Source organism: Schistocerca serialis, chromosome 4 (assembly GCF_023864345.2).
Source record: "Schistocerca serialis cubense isolate TAMUIC-IGC-003099 chromosome 4, iqSchSeri2.2, whole genome shotgun sequence".
Taxonomy (NCBI): domain Eukaryota; kingdom Metazoa; phylum Arthropoda; class Insecta; order Orthoptera; family Acrididae; genus Schistocerca; species Schistocerca serialis.
In genome coordinates this window covers 250,452,131-250,473,146 of record NC_064641.1, presented here as the reverse complement: position 1 = coordinate 250,473,146, position 21,016 = coordinate 250,452,131, and the positions used below count along the sequence as shown (strand labels likewise).

At 38.4% G+C, this 21,016-nt stretch overlaps 1 protein-coding gene across 1 annotated transcript in view; it reads right to left on the bottom strand.

Moving 5' to 3' along the window:
• LOC126474385 (cytosolic carboxypeptidase Nna1) overlaps positions 1-20,546 on the bottom strand; it is a 325,956-nt gene extending 305,410 nt beyond the window's left edge. Inside the window, exon 1 of the mRNA XM_050101852.1 lies at positions 20,486-20,546. Coding sequence (XP_049957809.1) covers positions 20,486-20,546 — 61 coding nt within the window. The remainder of the gene's footprint in view (positions 1-20,485) is intronic.
• Positions 20,547-21,016: the final 470 nt, after the last annotated feature.

Below are 21,016 nucleotides of genomic sequence, written 5' to 3'. Positions count from 1 at the left end.
AACTTGACCATATACATCTAATTTAATATTTTCTTCTTCACAAAATTTCTTTGTGTGGCAAATAAAGGCTCAAACTACTTACTGCGAACCATGGGTGAGCCTGTTCAGCTATCATCTGAGGCATGTCTAATACCACTGAGTGTGGACCAAACACTAGTTTGCTTTTGTCATCAATAACAATTACAGTTTTAAACCATTCTTTAAAATTATAGGAAGATCATTTCTGTCTGTTAAGAACAGGAGTGGGTCCAGCACCGGTCCTTAAGGGAGACAACATATTTTATTCTCCCATACTCATATTGGTATTATGTCTTATGTCGTAATGTGTCAGTGGGTTCCATTAACGCCAAACTGATATGCAGTCAACAAGTTCTGTTCAGAAAAAGCAAGTCATTATTCTACCACAGGTCACTTAAAAAGATTGGAGGAGTGAAATGAGTCAGTAATTGGACACGCTTGCTTAAAATGGGAGTACTGCATCATATTTATGGCCATCAGGAAGTATGCAGTAAGTTATTGATTACTTAGTAAGATAAATTAATGGCAGTGCAACCAAATCAGCACAAGATTTTTATAGTCTGCTAGAAACAATGTCATAACCAACACAACTACTACTTTTTATTGAGCTGATACATTCTGTAGTCTCCTTGAGGATTTTTTTTTTTTTTTAAAGAAATGTTTGTTGATGTTGTATGCAGTGTTTGTAAAAGTAAATCTAATGCATCTGTTTTATTTTGTGTATTGTTGGGTTCATTGTTTGCTGGCACTGTGTGAAACTGAATTTGCTGGTCAGAACTGTTTTCTGGAAAGTCATTTTTGTTTGGATTACTACATTTGTTTATTTATTGTTTAATAATTCTTTTTCTTTTTATATTGGAGTGTGTTATTTTTTGAGCACAGTGCAGGTATTTTACTTTTTTTAATAATATCCTTGACGATTTTATGATGCTGATCATAATACAGTTTCAGCTCTTGACTTACATTAAGTGGAGCTCTCTCTATCTAGCACTAGAGTTATCCATCCCTCACCTTTCTCCCACTAAATTTTTTAATAACCTTGTTTCTTTTAGGGGAAACAAAGACTGAAATTGTGCTCTTTCCAAATTTTGCCAAGACATGTCTCTAAACACAGTCACCAAGTCTTTTTTGTATCATTTTGTGATACAAGACCTTTCTTCTACACTCTGAATACAACTGATGTACATATTATAGTTGATCATAGGGGGCACACAGACCATTAACTATTATTTTTACATATAACTCACTGAAGCAAGATGGGTGTAAAACAATTTGTCAACAACTCGTATGGTATTTTACTGTGGAAAATAGTCCAAACCTGGTCATTTAATAGCTCTAGGTGTCCTGGATCAGTAATACTGGCTTAAATTCAACATTGAAGCCTTCACAAACAATTATTCACCTGTTAATCCTGCATAATGTTACTAAAACTGTCTCTAGCTAACTTTAAAAGGTTAAAGTATTTACTGCTGGTAAATTGTCAAACTATCTTTTGTGTTTCTTGGTCAACTTTGTGATCCAGCATTTAAAGAGCTGATAAGCACAATATTCACTAACCTGAATGACCAGGAACTTTACCTAATTTTTTGTGCAAAGCCCTTCTCCCTTTCCTTACTGGTTCTGCAGTAGTGTGATATTAGCTTGCATCCAGCAAGATGCACCTATTCAATTTCAGTGATTCCCATGTGAAGTCCTAATAAGCTCAACACATCTGTTACCTTCCATTTGCCTTTTCAGTTTCTTGCATAGGTATTAGAAGTTCACCTCTTTTTATTACAGAGGCTTCTAGTGTTCAGTTTGTAGAGTTTTGTTTCATTAATTATTTTTTCAACTGCAACTAAATTTTTTTGCACATCTGTCTTTCAGATGCTTTTACACTATACTGGGAACACATTAAGAATCACTGGCATAAGGTGGATAGTGCTTTGAGCAGACTGGATGCATCTGGTAATTAGCTGTGCAAATAGCCACCTACCAGAAGTGTTCACATGGAAAGCATTATGGTGCTTGTGTACACTCTTCTCTCCACAACAATTTTCTAAATTCTGCATAATCATCTTCCACAAAACAGTTCACCAAAGGTTTATCATACTGCCCAAAGAGTAAGACCATCTTTACACAGGTTTAAGGCAAATTGTCTGCAGTTTGTCTGATACAGAATGAAATTTTCACTCCGTAGTAGAGTAATGATATGAAACTTCTTTGCAGGTTAAAATTATGTGTCAGATTGAGACTCAAACTCGGGACCTTTGCCTTTCGCAGACAAGTGTCCTGCCAACTGAGCTATAGCTCGGGGGATGTTTCCAGAATGAAATTTTCACTCTGTAGTGGAGTGTACACTGAAATAAAACTTCCTGGCAGTTTAAAACTATGTGCTAGACTGAATTCGAGTCTCAGTCCAGCAAATGGTAACTAAAGTTAATAGAGTCTAGTTTTTATGCTCAGAAACAGACAAAAATACAGAGACAGCAATATTTTAAGCAAAGGCAATGCAGTCAGATACACAGAGAATGAATAATTGTAGTATGACAACCCTGGGGTTGCCGATGGCAGTGATAGTCTGGAACAGGGAAGCTGATGTGAAGAAATGTGAATGGTGCTGATTTTTAACAATAAGCACATCAGCACTTACGGTCCAGCACTAACTTATCATACTTTTAATATAGTTAGTCTGTTGAAGGCTCATAGGACACAAGGTATTCTAAAATTATCCTTACAATCTTGATCAAGCTTATTTCAGACATAGGGATAGGTAAAAAGATGTGGTTTGTGGCACTATGTTCACATTCACCTAAACTGATTTTCTGTTTTGTTTTATTTTTTGTTTTTTCTTTTCAGGTTAGTTATTGATTTAAATGGTCACCCCCAGCTCATAGCACAGTATGTGTAATGATTGACAGAGGGCAAATCTGATACCCAGATGCAACAGATCTTCTGGACACCTTATAGAAGCACACTATTGCCACATCCAACTATCTGACAGTGGTACATGAGGAATCCAGAAGTGCCATGAGGAGAAGAGGACGAGTTCCGGGCATCTGAGCATGAGTGATATGAATGTAGAACAGTTGCAACAGGAATTTATCTGGGGCCCAACCAAATCAATACGTCAAATGTCTCAACAGTTGCAGTAATCACCAACCGTGGTGTACAGGGTGCTCCACAAGAGGCACAAGCTTCATGCCCACAAAGTGCAGCTGCTGCATGTGCTTCAATCTGATGATAGGCCAAAGCACAATGCTTTGCAATTGAGATTCTAAGTCACATTGATGGTGACCCAGACTGTCTGAAAAATGTGATATTCATGAATGAAGCTTGCTTTCATGTGTCCCAGAAGGTAAACAGACACAATATGAGCATCAATTGCTCTGAGAACCCATAATTTAACATGGGAACAGTGCACAATAGTCCAGAGGTAAAGCTATGGTGTGATCTGCTTCATGACTGTGTTGGGGAATTGATTTTTCTTTTATTTTTATTTTTTTTTTTCAAAGGTTTATCTGAATATGTTGGAACAGTTTGCACTTCCACACATTGAGGAACTTCACCTCAGTATAATGCTACAGCAGGACAGTGCCCCTCCTCACTCGACCTCCACCATTAGGAAGGCTTTGGACATTATATTTCCAGGTTGCTGGATTAGCAGAGGAGGCCCTATTTCCTGATCCCCAAAGCATCCAGACATAACCTCATCAGGCTGTTTACTTTGGGACTTAAAGAAAGCTGCTGTCTACCATACCGTACTGAGGGGTGTGCATGAACTGTGAGCTCACATCAAAGCAACAATTTCACATATTAATGAGGATACAACAGGCAGGACATGAGAAGAACTGGGATTCCTATCCCCGATGTTATTCAGTCTGTACACTGAGCAAGCAGTAAAGGAAACCAAAGTAAAACCTGGGGTAGAAATTAAAGTTCAGGGAGAAGAAATAAAAGCTCTGAGGTTTGCTGATGACATTGTAATCCTGTCAGAGACAGTAAAGGACTTGGAAGAGCAGTTAAATGGAACAGACAGTGTCTTGGAAGGAGGATATAAGATGACCATCAATAAAAGCATGACAAGGATAATGGAATACAATCAAATTATATCAGACAGTTCTGAAGGAATTAGATTAGGAAACGAGACACTCAAAGTAGTTGATGGGTTTTGCTATTTGGGCAGTAAAATAACTGGTGATGGCCAACATAGAGAGGATATAAAATGTAAACTGGCAATGGCAAGAAAAGTGTTTCTGAAGAAGAAAAATTTGTTAACATAGAATACAGATTTAAGTGGTAGGAAGTCTTTTGTAAAAGCATTTGTCTGCAGTGTAGCCACATATGGAAGTGAAACGTGGATGAGAAATAGTTTAGACAAGAGAGTAGAGGCTTTTGAAGTGTGGTGCTACAGAAGAATGCTGAATGGATAAAAATAATGAGAAAAGAAATTTGTGGCACAACCTGACAAGAAGAAGGGATTAGTTGATAGGACACATGCTGAGCCATTATGGGATTTCGAATTTAGTACTGGAGTGAGGTGTGTGGGGAAGGGGGGGGGGGGGGGGGGGGAGACACACTTAAAAATCATACAGGGAGACCAAGAGATGAATACAAATACAGTAAGCAGATTCAGAAGGATGTAGGTTGTAGCAGTTATTTGGAGGTGAAGAGGCTTGCACAGGCTAGAGTAGCATGGCAAGCAGCATCACACCAGTCTTTGGACCAATGGTCAAAACAACACCATACTAATTTATGCAGATTACCAATTAATAATAAGATGATTGCATATGCAACCTGAGGTGCCACCCCATAATGTCAAATTAATTCTTGAACAAAAATGTTTGACGACCACTGATTAATGCCAACATGGAATTGTTTCTACCACCAAAGCATTCATTGAAACCCACAGACAAATGAAATGTAGCCTAGTAACAAATCTATAATTACAAAAGGTACTCAGAATAAAAGTCCAATAGGTGCAGAAAGAAATCTACCAAAACTACTCCCAGAAAAAGCAAAAAATTTGTGTCACAAATTTCTTTTCTCATCAGTTTTACATATGCTGGTGGTCCTCTTGATGTTATTTCAAAAAAAATATTGCTCAGAAGCCAGTGGTAATGCAGACTGAAAACTATTTGGTGCTTTTTGGGGGAGAAAATGACATTTACATAAGAACAGGACCATGGCAGTAGGGAATCTTTTTTTTATTTATTTATTTTTAAACCTTTGTGATTTGTATTGTACGAATGCAACAGATCATAGTGAACGCAAATGATATGATCTTCCTTGATGGCCATGTGTAACCACAGAAATTACAGAATTTGAGAGTTATCTGGAAAGAATCTGTAGAAAATATAAAAATGTAACATTTATAGATGCAATTGGCCTAAACTGGGAACACCATTAAACACATTGCCTCCATATGAACTGTAGAGGCAAGAAATAGATAATGCTAAATATAGTTCACCAACAGCCATGTCATCCTCAGTCATCTGAGATCCCTTAAATAATAAAATACATAGCTGTTCCACTGAAAATGGAAGTCTGATTTGAACCATTAATGGTCACAAGTTAAACCAGTTAAAAGGCAAATCAAACTTAATAAACTGGAATAAATTAATCCTGCAGGATGTGAAAGCAAACAAGTCTGCAGCCAAATCATTAAAGATTCTAATGAAATCTGTTCTTCATATCACTAGGATCATTGCAAGCAGAGCATCCTATTAAACCCAAAAGACTATGCAGCTAGTATAAAAATGATAACAAACTCAACCAAATGTACTCAGCAAAAGGGGATTATAAATCAGAAATCCAGTTACTTAAATGTAAAGTAAATGGTGAACACATTCTTAATGCACAAAACAAATGTAAGCTTGGATGGGAGGTCAATAAAACAGAAATAAACTCTGAAATGAAAGCCAGTGCTTTTCTGAAGCAACCAGATGTATTAAACACATTTTTTGGCAAGCCCTTCTCAGCCATCAAGTTAGAGAAAGATTTGAGCAAAGCTGAAGCACTACTGTCAACTATTGGTAATAATACAAACAATCAACAAAGCACCAGCAGAAAATTACTCATCCATCTCATTTATCCCAGTAATAGCAAAGATAATCAAGTACTGTATGCAACAAAAGATTGTCCAGGATGTTCAATGCAATAAATAACTCTGTTCGGCACAATAGGGATTCAAGCCTGGCAACTCTACTGTTAAAGCAGCTGAAAGCATTACGGTGAAAGTATATAACAATTATTTATGCCACACTACATGATGTAAGTATAGCCTTTGAGACACTCTCATTTGAAATACTGACTAAAAAGTTATATTAGTATGGAAAAAGAGAGAATGCTCTTGACTTTATGCAGTCCTACCTCAGTGACAGGCAGCAACTTATGTGTTCAGAGAATCAAAACTCAGATTGTCTACCAGCCTTAACAGAAGTATCTCATGGCTCAGTTCTTCAACACTATTTTATTTATTATATATATATATATGATCTGCCCTTAGTATTGCCTTGTGAAACTGTGCCCTATGTAGACAGTGCTACACTAGTTGTACAGGAGAGAACCTGGATGGTCTACAGCTTAATGTAACAACAAAAAAGACACATGCAGCACATGATTCAAGGCAAATTATACAAAAACTGAAGAATATTGTTCTATTGAAATGCACTGAAACAGGACAATACCTCAGCAAAACTTCTTAGTTTTCATATTGACTAAAGGCTTGCATAACATACTCATACATACAAAATATGTAACAGACTCTCTCAGGTAGTGTCTATTGCACAAATAGAGAAGTTGCATCACCAAAATGTTCTTATTATATGTATACTTTACCTTCTTCCACTCACATCTGTCATATAAAATTCTATCACAGAAATATTCCAGTGATGCAAAAATAATATTTAAATGGTAGAAAAAGGATGTTACATGCACCATCAGAATCTTGTAGAAATTACTTTAAGGAATTTAATATGATGACAGTACCAAGTATAAATACACTCCTGGAAATGGAAAAAAGAACACATTGACACCGGTGTGTCAGACCCACCATACTTGCTCCGGACACTGCGAGAGGGCTGTACAAGCAATGATCACACGCACGGCACAGCGGACACACCAGGAACCGCGGTGTTGGCCGTCGAATGGCGCTAGCTGCGCAGCATTTGTGCACCGCCGCCGTCAGTGTCAGCCAGTTTGCCGTGGCATACGGAGCTCCATCGCAGTCTTTAACACTGGTAGCATGCCGCGACAGCGTGGACGTGAACCGTATGTGCAGTTGACGGACTTTGAGCGAGGGCGTATAGTGGGCATGCGGGAGGCCGGGTGGACGTACCGCCGAATTGCTCAACACGTGAGGCGTGAGGTCTCCACAGTACATCGATGTTGTCGCCAGTGGTCGGCGGAAGGTGCACGTGCCCGTCGACCTGGGACCAGACCGCAGCGACGCACGGATGCACGCCAAGACCGTAGGATTCTACGCAGTGCCGTAGGGGACCGCACCGCCACTTCCCAGCAAATTAGGGACACTGTTGCTCCTGGGGTATCGGCGAGGACCATTCGCAACCGTCTCCATGAAGCTGGGCTACGGTCCCACACACCGCTCGGCCGTCTTCTGCTCACGCCCCAACATCGTGCAGCCCGCCTCCAGTGGTGTCGCGACAGGCGTGAATGGAGGGACGAATGGAGACGTGTCGTCTTCAGCGATGAGAGTCGCTTCTGCCTTGGTGACAATGATGGTCGTATGCGTGTTTGGCGCCGTGCAGGTGAGCGCCACAATCAGGACTGCATACGACCGAGGCACACAGGGCCAACACCCGGCATCATGGTGTGGGGAGCGATCTCCTACACTGGCCGTACACCACTGGGGACACTGAATAGTGCACGGTACATCCAAACCGTTATCGAACCCATCGTTCTACCATTCCTAGACCGGCAAGGGAACTTGCTGTTCCAACAGGACAATGCACGTCCGCATGTATCCCGTGCCACCCAACGTGCTCTAGAAGGTGTAAGTCAACTACCCTGGCCAGCAAGATCTCCGGATCTGTCCCCCATTGAGCATGTTTGGGACTGGATGAAGCGTCGTCTCACGCGGTCTGCACGTCGAGCACAAACGCTGGTCCAACTGAGGCGCCAGGTGGAAATGGCATGGCAAGCCGTTCCACAGGACTACATCCAGCACCTCTACGATCGTCTCCATGGGAGAATAGCAGCCTGCATTGCTGCGAAAGGTGGATATACACTGTACTAGTGCCGACATTGTGCATGCTCTGTTGCCTGTGTCTATGTGCCTGTGGTTCTGTCAGTGTGATCATGTGATGTATCTGACCCCAGGAATGTGTCAATAAAGTTTCCCCTTCCTGGGACAATGAATTCACGGTGTTCTTATTTCAATTTCCAGGAGTGTATTTGCAGTAGCCTGATCTATTTTAAGGAAAAAATAAATCTATTTAATCTAATAAGCTCAGTACATCAGCATAACACAATAAATTTACATACAACTGCCATGCCATATACCATTTAGCAAAGATTCATGACCATTATAAACATCTTGCCATCGTGCTTTTTTAACATGGTCCTAAAAACTGGTCATACAGTGCGTGTGAATAAATTTCAAAGTAAAACTGAAAAATGGATTAAAAGTTAAGAATATCACACAGTGAAAGACTGTCATGAAAGTATACTTTATTATGATAAGCTATTTACAATAAAAAAATGCAGTACTGTGCAATACACAAAGTTAAATATATCAATATATAAAATCAGATGTAATGTTTAATATATAGTGTGCAAACATAATGTATTACGTAACTGTATTAACTGATTATTGTAAATATATTTATGTAATGTGTAAAGTCTAATGTAGAAGTGGAAAATATATAATCTGTAAAATTTGACAGCAGCAATTAAACAGAAAATCCTCAAAGGTGAATAAATCTATTCTATTGTATTCTATTCTAAACTGTTGCCTGCACTCCTACTTTGAAACTTTCATTACATAACATCCATTTAATATGAATTATATCCAACAAAAATACCTTCTTGGTATTATTAACATTTTCAGCCTCACCCTGCATTTTTATGTTCTGTATTGTTAGGCTGCTAATAAACTTGTTGGGATGCGTGTATGCTTCTGTGTGCTATTAAGTAAGCACTGAAGCTATTAGAGTTAGCTAGACTGAAGCTATCAGATTTGTAGCACTTCCTGGGTTTTATCACTGATTTGGGAGGCTTTATGACCTAGCCCAAATGTTACTACCGCAAACCGAAGCTCACAATTCTGCTAATTCCTCTTGTGCTTTAGCCAAATACACTCAAATTTTCACAATTGCAGGAAACAAAACTACAATTTTACAAGGCAGAATGTTATGACTACTTTGTAAGTTATTGTTAATGAACATATCTAAATAATAATAATACGAAACATAAAATAAAGGTATTTTTGTTATTTCCAATTGTTACTCAATCTCAATAATAATAATATGTAACATATAGATATACACTCTTCATTCAAATAATTAAAATAATTTCCTATTTCATATTTTATTCTCCTTAACAATTGCTTCTATATCACAGAGAAATATTTGAACAGAAATCATTATTCTAATTTATATTCAAGTATTCCTCTATGATAAACAAGGAATTGTAAAGGTGAATAAAATAGAAATTATTTTAATTATTTGAATGAATAGTGTATATTTGAGAGTTACGGGATCTAAAGGTCATAGTAGTTTCTATCTACAGAGTATCAGCTACAACTGAAGCTTTTCTCACCAAATTTCAGAGCCTGCTTAAAACCTCAAAAGGAAAAACATTTTAATATCTGATGACTTTAATATTAATACCATAGCTGAAAGTAATGACACATAAACAACACTGACATAATAAATAACTTTAGCTTCAATGTATACTTCATGCAAGCCACTACAGAAAATATACAGTCAGCGACCTGCACTGATAATATTTTAACACATTTTGTGTTTGAAGATATTTACAAATTTTGCTTAGATTTAGGAATCTCTGACCCCTTCTGGATTATCCACTGAACTAGCAAGAATAAACAGCATGATTTCAAGTTATGGAAGCTGTATAAAAGGAATTCTGATGAAAACAGTTCAGTAAAGTGATATTGAATGGCCTTTTGACTGCTGTATTTCAAGTAGTAGTAACTTTGAGAATTTTTAAGTAGCTTTCATGAGATGTTTAATTAATGTTTTCCAGTTAAAAACATGTGTGAACAAATGACTGGTAAACGTAAGTGGATGACACAAGGTATGCAAATTTCTAGTGTCAGGAAGAGGTAACTCCACAATGAACTGAAATATGATAAAACTGCCATTTTACTGAGTATGTTAGATATTATAATTTTTTTAAAAAAAGGTGTGAAGACAGCCACAAAAATGCCAAACTATGAGTTGATTTTACAACCTAAAAGTAAGACAAAGACTGTATTGTCTGCTGCCAAATCACAATTCAGCATTGGAGTTAGTAGCCATGAAATATCTATGATTAATGTAGGTGATTGCCTTACTGTAAACCCAACTCCAAAATCAAAGTATTTAAATAGATTCCTCAAAAATATGGCTAGGTCAGATGTTGACATAGTAGGGTACCAGAGTGAAGTAAATCCCATTGGACACCAGCCAAAAGCTGAGTATGTAACAGATTTTCAAAAACACTCAATAAAGGACGTGGAAAATGTTATATCATCAAAAAGTAATAATTCTGTTGGGTGGAATGGGATACATGCTGAATTTCGAACAAAGCAGGTGGATTCCTTCAAGCTGTTCCATTTTCTCTTCCTCCATCCCCAAACTATTATTATTTCATTATTTTATTACTACTGTTATTAATTTTATGTCTATGTGTAAATTCTGAGACATCTTCAATTTTGTCATTAATATAACATGTGCACAGAACCTAAAAATCTCAAATACTGAATCAGGGCTTATCCAACTTCATTATCTATTACATACCTTTTGTTATCAGGAATAGAATGAGACAGTTAGTTCACCTAAAAACTGTACTAATTACTAAAATCTATAATTTTGAATTTCATTATCATTGTTCATGTTTAAACATATACCTCATTACTGACTTCCTGATAAAGAAGATGAAAAACTTATAGAAAAAATAAAGTATTGAGCAGCTAATGATGAAAATATGTAAGCGACTCTTGCACTCAATTAATTCCAAAGTAATTAATGCCCATAGTTAAAACATTGTTGTTGTTGTTGTTGTTGTGGTGTTCAGACCAGAGACTGGTTTGATGCAGCTCTCCATGCTACTCTATCCTATGCAAGCTTCATCATTTCCAAGTACCTACTGCAACCTACATCCTTCTGAATCTGCTTAGTGAATTCATCTCTTGGTCTCCCTCTACGATTTTTACTCTCCGCGTTGCCCTCCTATACTAAATTGATGATCCCTTGATGCCTCAGAACATGTCCTATCAACCGATCCATACTTCTAGTCAAGTTGTGCCACAAATTTCTCTTCTCCCCAATTCTATTCAGTACCTCCTCACTATTTAGGTGATCTACACATCTAATCTTCAGCAGTCTTCTGTAGCACCAAATTTCAAAAGCTGCTATTCTCTAAACTATTTATCGTCCATGTTTCACTTCCATACAGGGCTACACTCCATGTAAACACTTTCAGAAAATACTTCCTGACACTTAAATCTACACTTGATGTTAACATATTTCTCTTCTTCAGAAATGCTTTCCTTGCCATTACCAGTCTACATTTTATATCCTCTCTACTTCGACCATCAGCGTCAACAGACAAGAAAACTAGCTATGCTCAGCCAGACTATATTACGTTAGAACAAGGAGTTTGAAACTATCTCAGTTATGTTGCTAAGTTTTTTGCTAATGAAGATGTCTTCCTGTTCAGGTGTATTTTTGCTTCTGGTGAACGTATGTTTAGATATACCAAAACTGTGGTCACAGATTTTAATAAATCTTTATCTTGCAACTTTTTGGCTGTTACCATTTACAGCGGACATTCCATTATACTAGTTTTGATTTTCTTGATGTTCATCTTATATCCTCCTTTCAAGACACTATCCAGGTCATTCAACTGCTCTTCCAGGTCCTTTGCTGCCTCTGAAAGAATTACAATGTCAGCGGCAAACCTCAAAGTCTTTAGTTCTTCTCCATGGATTTTAATTCCTATTCCAAATTTTCTTTTGTTTCCTTTACTGCTTGCTCAATATACAGATTGAATAACATCAGCGATAGGCTATACCCTATCTCACTTCCCAACCACTGCTTCTCTTTCATGCCCCTCAACTTGTATAACTGCCATCTGGTGTCTGTACAAATTGCACATAGCCTTTCGCTCCCTGTATTTCACCCCTACTACCTTCAGAATTTGAAAGAGAGTATTCCAGTCAACATTGTCAAAAGCTTTCTCTAAGTCTACAAATGATAGAAATGTAGGCTTGCCTTTCCTTGACCTTCCTCCTAAGATAAGTCATAGGGTCAGTCTTGCTTCATTTCTATGGAATTCAAACTGAACCTTCCTGAGGTCGGCTTCTACCAGTTTTTCCATTCGTCTGTAAAGAATTCGTGTTAGTACTGTGCAGCCATGACTTATTAAACTGATAGTTCAGTAATTTTTATACCTGTCAATATCTGCTTTCTTTGGGGTTGGAATTATTATATTCTTCTTGAAGTCTGAAGGTATTTCGCCTGTCTCATACATCTTGCTCACCAGATGGAAGAGTTTGTCATGGCTGGCTCTCCCCATGCTATCAGTAGTTCTAATGGAACGTTGTCTACTCGCGTGGCCTTGTTTTGACTTAGGTCTTTCAGTGCTCTGTCAAACTCTTCGTGCAATATCATATCTCCCATTTCATCTTCATCTACACCCTCTTCCATTTCCATAATATTGCCCTCAAGTACATTACACTTGTATAAATCCTCTATATGTTTTTCCACCTTTCTGCTTTCCCTACTTTGCTTAGAACTGGCTTTCCATCTGAGCTCTTGATATTCATACAGGTGGTTCTCTTTTCTCCAAAGGTCTCTTTAATTTTCTTGTAGGCAGTATCTACCTTACCCCTAGTCGTCATATACACTCCTGGAAATGGAAAAAAGAACACATTGACACCGGTGTGTCAGACCCACCATACTTGCTCTGGACACTGCGAGAGGGCTGTACAAGCAATGATCACACGCACGGCACAGCGGACACACCAGGAACCGCGGTGTTGGCCGTCGAATGGCGCTAGCTGCGCAGCATTTGTGCACCGCCGCCGTCAGTGTCAGCCAGTTTGCCGTGGCATACGGAGCTCCATCGCAGTCTTTAACACTGGTAGCATGCCGCGACAGCGTGGACGTGAACCGTATGTGCAGTTGACGGACTTTGAGCGAGGGCGTATAATGGGCATGCGGGAGGCCGGGTGGACGTACCGCCGAATTGCTCAACACGTGGGGCGTGAGGTCTCCACAGTACATCGATGTTGTCGCCAGTGGTCGGCGGAAGGTGCACGTGCCCGTCGACCTGGGACCGGACCGCAGCGACGCACGGATGCACGCCAAGACCGTAGGATCCTACGCAGTGCCGTAGGGGACCGCACCGCCACTTCCCAGCAAATTAGGGACACTGTTGCTCCTGGGGTATCAGCGAGGACCATTCGCAACCGTCTCCATGAAGCTGGGCTACGGTCCCGCACACCGTTAGGCCGTCTTCCGCTCACGCCCCAACATCGTGCAGCCCGCCTCCAGTGGTGTCGTGACAGGCGTGAATGGAGGGACGAATGGAGATGTGTCGTCTTCAGCGATGAGAGTCGCTTCTGCCTTGGTGCCAATGATGGTCGTATGCGTGTTTGGCGCCGTGCAGGTGAGCGCCACAATCAGGACTGCATACGACCGAGGCACACAGGGCCAACACCCGGCATCATGGTGTGGGGAGCGATCTCCTACACTGGCCGTACACCACTGGTGATCGTCGAGGGGACACTGAATAGTGCACGGTACATCTAAACCGTCATCGAACCCATCGTTCTACCATTCCTAGACCGGCAAGGGAACTTGCTGTTCCAACAGGACAATGCACGTCCGCATGTATCCCGTGCCACCCAACGTGCTCTAGACGGTGTAAGTCAACTACCCTGGCCAGCAAGATCTCCGGATCTGTCCCCCATTGAGCATGTTTGGGACTGGATGAAGTGTCGTCTCACGCGGTCTGCACGTCCAGCACGAAAGCTGGTCCAACTGAGGCGCCAGGTGGAAATGGCATGGCAAGCCGTTCCACAGGACTACATCCAGCATCTCTACGATCGTCTCCATGGGAGAATAGCAGCCTGCATTGCTGCGAATGGTGGATATACACTGTACTAGTGCCGACATTGTGCATGCTCTGTTGCCTGTGTCTATGTGCCTGTGGTTCTGTCAGTGTGATCATGTGATGTATCTGACCCCAGGAATGTGTCAATAAAGTTTCCCCTTCCTGGGACAATGAATTCACGGTGTTCTTATTTCAATTTCCAGGAGTGTATGCCTCTACACCCTTACATTTGTGCACTAGCCATCCCCACCGACCCATTTTGCACTTCCTGTTGATCTCATTTTTGAGACGTTACTGAAATAGAATTCCATTACTAGGCAAACTATGCAGCATAATTCAACAGAAATGATTACTGTATCTGAAAGTCCATGTTAAAATGAATCTCCTCAACTATTCATAAACATAAATCAAAGAGACAACTTCAGTTTTAATTACTGTCAATTTATGTTGAAAGTCATTTTTGTTCAGATGAAGTTCAGTTTGCAATGAGTCATGAAATGAGCCAGATCTGTATCCAAAAATACAGAATAATATACTGCATATGATACAGTACAAATTACAAGTCAGAAATGTGGCACAAGCTATCTACGAGAGTCATTCAATAATTAAAGAGACAAATTGGTCTGGGGAAAAAACTGTTAGTAGGTCAAGTTCAGTACTTTTATGGCTTTTAGTTGGCATCACTGGAATGAGTCCTGATCAGCTGATGTATCAACATTGTTTTGTTTATAATATCAAAAATATATTTCAAGATGGTGAGTCCGCTTGAAACATCCATTTTAGTTGAACAATGTTCTGTTATTCATTTTTTACTTGTTGAAGGCGAGAAACCAGTGAATCTATACTGTATAATGTCTAAAGTTTATGGTGAGGGTTGTATGAATCATGCAAATTTTTACAAGTGGATAGAGCAGTTCAAAAATGGCTGCGACTCAATGACTGACGAACACCATTCTGGCTGGCCAGTTGCAGTTTCAGCTCCCTCACTTGAAACTCGAATTGATGACATTATTCGTGCCAACTGCCATGTGACTGTGGAAATGATAGTTGATGATGTTCAAGTTAGTACTGGTACAGTTCATAACATCATCTGTAACATGCTGAAGTACCGCAAAACTTGTGCAATATGGGTCCTAACAGAGTTGATGTGGCTACACAAGGAAACAAGGTTGAGAGTGTGCACATAGCTAAAGGAATGTTATGAAAGAGAAGGTGAGCACTTCCTCAACAAAATTTTAGCTTGTGATAAAACTTGGGTTCACAATTATGAGCCACAATCAAAAAGACAAAGCATGGAGTGGAAGCACACCACCTCACCTGTCAAGAAAAAATTCAAAACCCGAGCATCAGCATGAAAAGTCATGTTGAGGGTGTTTTGGGATGCTGAAGGTTCAGTTTTTTGTGATTATCTTGAAGAGCAGCATACAATGAAAAGCCAATACTACTCGGATTTGCTTTTAAACAAGATGAAGCCAGTCATGAGATACAGACATCATGGACCTCAGAGGGGAGGTGTGATTCTCCAGCGAGACAATGCACATCCTCATATTGCTCAAGTAACCCGTGAAACCATCAACAAAATGGGCTGAAAAGTACTACCTCATCCCCCTTACAGTCCTGATTTAGCACCTAGTGATTTCCTTTTTTTTTTGGTGCAATGAAGGAGGCATTACACGGGAAGAGGTTCCAGACAACGAGGATGTGAAAAAGTTTGTGGGAAATTGGTTCAAACATCAAGATAAAGTGTTCTTTGCGGCTGGAATAAAAAAAGCTTGTAACCTATTGGAACTAGTGCATAAATGTTTAAGGGGATTATGTTGAAAAGTAGAAAAAGTATTGTTTTTTTAAAATAAATGGTTTTTTCTCCAGACCAAATTGTCTCTCTAATTATTGAATGACCCTCGTAAATTTCATGTCTGGAAGTTAATTCAGTCACTCAGTCATTATTTCCTAATGACTGACTATTAACTTGTAATTATTCCCATGGACTATGTCAAACTTCAATAATGATTATCACTCACTATGACAACAGAGCTAGGCTAAGAAAAGTCTTACTTACTGTGCATATCACTCTCTTGCTAATATTGACTATTAAATTTGAGAGACAGTGACTGTGCTAATTATTTGTTCACCAAACTTGAATTTTAATGAATATTTGCATTAGTATTAGGTTATTGCACTTGAACAATCATATTATAGAACATAAACTGACTGCAGTATGTCGCTATTTGTTTTATCTGTCACATAATTAAAGTAAAGGAGACACAAACTGGTGATAAACAGTAGCTCATTCAGTGTTAAAATTATAGTAAAGTGTTTGAACTGCAAATTTCTGGTGTAGCCTTCATTATTAGTAATATATTGGCTCCCCATCAACTTTTCAGCCAATTTTGACAGAGGCACTGCTACTGAAAGCAAATTTGTACAGGAAATGGAAAGGCTATAAAGTGATTAAAGCACGGTACCACATAATAGCACATCCTTTAACACAAATTATCAACCAATCTTTTGAACAAGGATGTTTTCCTGATATGTTGAAGCATGCCGAAATCACATCTCTGCTCAAGAATGGGTCAAGTGGAGACTTGGGAAACCATCACCCTATTTCTATTCTTCCAGCCCTGTCAAAAGTGCTAGAGAAAGTAAGCACAAACCAGATACAAAATTTTATTGTAAAAAATGATACATTATGAGTAACCAATTTGGATTCCAGCAAGGAAAAATCACTCTGGATGCACTGGATAACTTTAGTGAGAAGATATGAAAGCATTGGCTCAGAGGAGTAAAGTTACAGGCCTTTGACTCTGCAAACCATGCCTTGCTTATCCACAAATTACATAAATGTGGGATTAAGGGCAATGCTCTGAAATGGCTTACACCATACCTGCATAACAGAAAACAAAGGGTAATTATCATATGAATTGCAGAGAATTATTATTCTAAATGGAGTACAGGGTTGCAAGGTATGACTTAAGTTCCATTTTATGGCCAATCCTGTTCCTATTCTACATATATGACTTATCCATAAATATAAATTCCCCATCAGTTCTGAATACAAATGATACTTCGGTTTTAACTGAAGATTACAATGCAGAAAAAATTCTGAGTTGTATCATGAGCGAACTTCATATCTTAAAACCAGTTCCAGCCAAATAGGTTGAAACTGAATATTGAAAAAAACCATAAGGTACCTTTCAAAACCATTCCAAATGAATGGTACTTAAAATACAACTTAACTTATGAAAGAAGGTGATGTGATCAAATTTCTTAGACTAAATGAGGACACAAACTTAAGCTGGAATACAAATATTGACTTCCCATCAAATTAATTAAGCAGTTTTATTGACATGAGTTCACGAAAAATAACACATCATTGTTATTTTGAGTTTGTTATTAGGTATGGCACAATTTTCTGGGATGTTCAAATAGTGTGTCACGAATATAGAAACTGCAGAAGAAAATTGTCAGATATATGTGTACCGCACAGCAAAGAGAATTTTGTCGGCCATAATTTTGCAAACTACAAAGCGGAACCATTCCCTCCATATACATTTATGAAATTGTAATCTTCCTTCACAGCAGCCAAAAATTATTTGAAGCCGATCATTTTAACCATACATACAATATGAGAAATAAAAAGCATTTTATGCTACCCACATATAAACTGAAATTATATGCATGGGCTTGACAGTATATGAGGATGACAATATATAATAAATTAATGGGTAGGATATATTTAATATGAAGCCAGAATTCTAAAAAGACAAGTGGCTTGTGTCTGTATGGGTGGATGGATATGTGCGTGTGTGCGAGTGTATACCTGTCCTTTTTTCCCCCTAAGGTAAGTCTTTCCGCTCCCGGGAATGGAATGACTCCTTACCCTCTCCCTTAAAACCCACTTCCTTTCGTCTTCCCCTCTCCTTCCATCTTTCCTGATGAGGCAACAGTTTGTTGCGAAAGCTTGAATTTTGTGTGTATGTTTGTGTTTGTTTGTGTGTCTATCGACCTGCCAGTGCTTTCGTTCGGTAAGTCACCTCATCTTTGTTTTTATATATAATTTTTCCCACGTGGAATGTTTCCTTCTATTAAATTATATTACTGTATTTAAAAACAAAGATAATGTGACTTACCATATGAAAGCGCTGGCAGGCCGATAGAAACACAAACAAACACATACATACACACAAAATTCTAGCTTTCGCAACCAATGGTTGCTTCGTCAGGAAAGAGGGAAGGAGAGGGAAAGACGAAAGGATGTGGGTTTTAAGGGAGAGGGTAAGGAGTCATTCCATTCCCGGGAGCGGAAAGACTTACCTTAGGGGGAAAAAAGGACAGGTATACACTCACACACACACACATATCCATCCGCACATACACAGACACAAGCAGACTGTTATGATGCTGTTACTAAGATTGGTTGTTCAACATTTATTGTGAAGTTTTAGCACAATTTTGACATGTCTCCTGTACCTAAATAAAATTATTTACATTATGTACATTATGAGACTAATAAACCACAATTAACAATTCAGAGACAACTTTAATCTACATTTGAAAATACATCTAGTATCTGTCAGACATATTATTTCTCTGGGCAGATTATCACAAGAGTTTTATAGCTGTATATTGCACTTCTTTCTGTGCCAAAATTAGATTCAGTAGAGAGAAATGCATATAATTTCTGTTTCTAGTACTATATTGGTAAACACCTCTATCACTCTCAAACTACAATGGATTGTTCATAACAAAGTCCACATGTTTTTGTAAAAAAGAACAGTTTTTTCGTTACCTATCATAGTTCTAAGATGTGCCTAAATTACAACACATGCAAGTGAGGTAATTCTTGGATTAGACAACACAGAGCCCATTTAAGACATTAAACAATGGAAACAACTTGCGGTCATAAAATAAAGTCAATCATTCAACAGAAATTCATAATAAATTAAATGAGCCAGAAACATGGGTTCATCAGAATTACCTTCACAGTGTTCTTACGTCAGAAACATTACTGACAACAACTGACAGTTTGGTTCCCCTCTGAATTTATTTTTTATGAGAGTACCTTCATTTCATATGCAATCTGACTATAAATCTGTTTCAAAGCCCTTTCTTATTGACAAACGATTCAGATAAATGGATTATATCACAATAAAATTTGCATTATATGCTAATACGAAACCATTTTCCGAGAGAAGAAAATGCATCCACTTACTGAAGCTGCATGTATATAACAGAGGAACAGTACATAACTTTGTTCGAAAGTTTTGTGTCAATAGCTATAGTATTCCCAATTGTGGGTGCAAGATCTGTATTTACAAATATGAATGATTTGAAAAATGCTAACTGCTGCATTGATTTAGGCACATTTAGGAGCACAAATGGCAACTCAATGACCCCCCACCCCTCAATAAAAAAATATTAACTTAGCATTAAGACACAAAACTTAACAATTACCTCTCATCGCTCTTATAAATACAATCAAATATTGATAGAGCTTGTGTCTTGTACATATTACAGTGGTTGATTTCGCATTATGCTGTCCAAACATCCTAAGTCACAACTAGATAGGAGAAACATTAACATTAAACTCAAACTTGGTTTTTGGCTTGAGATTAAAAGTGAATAACAGTTTTTTCATTGCTTTAAACACAAAGATGTCCATTAACATTAAAACAGCACATACAAACTTTTACACAATACCTCTGAGTTAATAAATTTTCTGTAATTAAAGTATGAATTTTTAAAAGCATGTCTGTATTTTGGTTATCATAAAAAATTAAGTAAAACTATATTCTTAGCAGTCAGTGCATAAAAAGGTAGAGTAATCTGTCAAAAGGTAAGAAGGTAGAGTGGCATTAAACAGCATTTAAATTCACTGCATGCAAACTTATTTCTTTTGGGAAAATAATAAACTCAAGAGATAGTAGTCTGACAAGTAAAGTAACCAAAGATAGAGGAATATCACAAAATATTTATTGAACAGATACAAACTGAGTGATTAAGGAAAATGAACATCTCCCAGTCACTACTTCACAAGTTATTTAACTGCATTCTTACCACAGATCACAATTAAATATAGTTTATTTTGTAATTTTAAAATAAACAAAAACATTCTCATTGTCCCTGATACATTTTGCTTTTCCAGCTACTGCAAAATGTGAAAGACAGCAACAGTTTTACTCACCCTTCGAACAGATAGGGAACAGTGCTGCCTGCAGCTGTTTAACAAGAGCTCCTGAATCCATAGTCTGACAGTCTGAGAAGTAGCTGGGCCCGCCTGTGGGGCCCTCCGACTCCCCCACCTCACACTCACACTCATTTCCCCTCCCTGGTTGAAAAGTGTGACTCATTGTTGCTAGGGGAGTCGGGTTCTACACATCATTGCTCACAGTGCTGTGGCAACTGACCTGCGGCTGCATGCAGCTGCTTATGTAGAAAATAATGAAAGACTGCTTACAGTAAATGCAGTGCCATATGTACCCTCATCTTAAATGGTAGTACTAGACTCAGGTACTACTCCATGCATAGTCTGAAGTAGAGATTTCAAATGAAAGAATAAGTTAAACAAAAAAGTGAATATAATATAGAAATATTGTACTTCTCTTGCAAATCATAAATAAACACGAGTGTCATTTTTCCATCATCATTTCAACAACCATCTCACAAAATCCTACGAAGTCAATGACACATTATTATGCTAGGGAGAAGAATAACT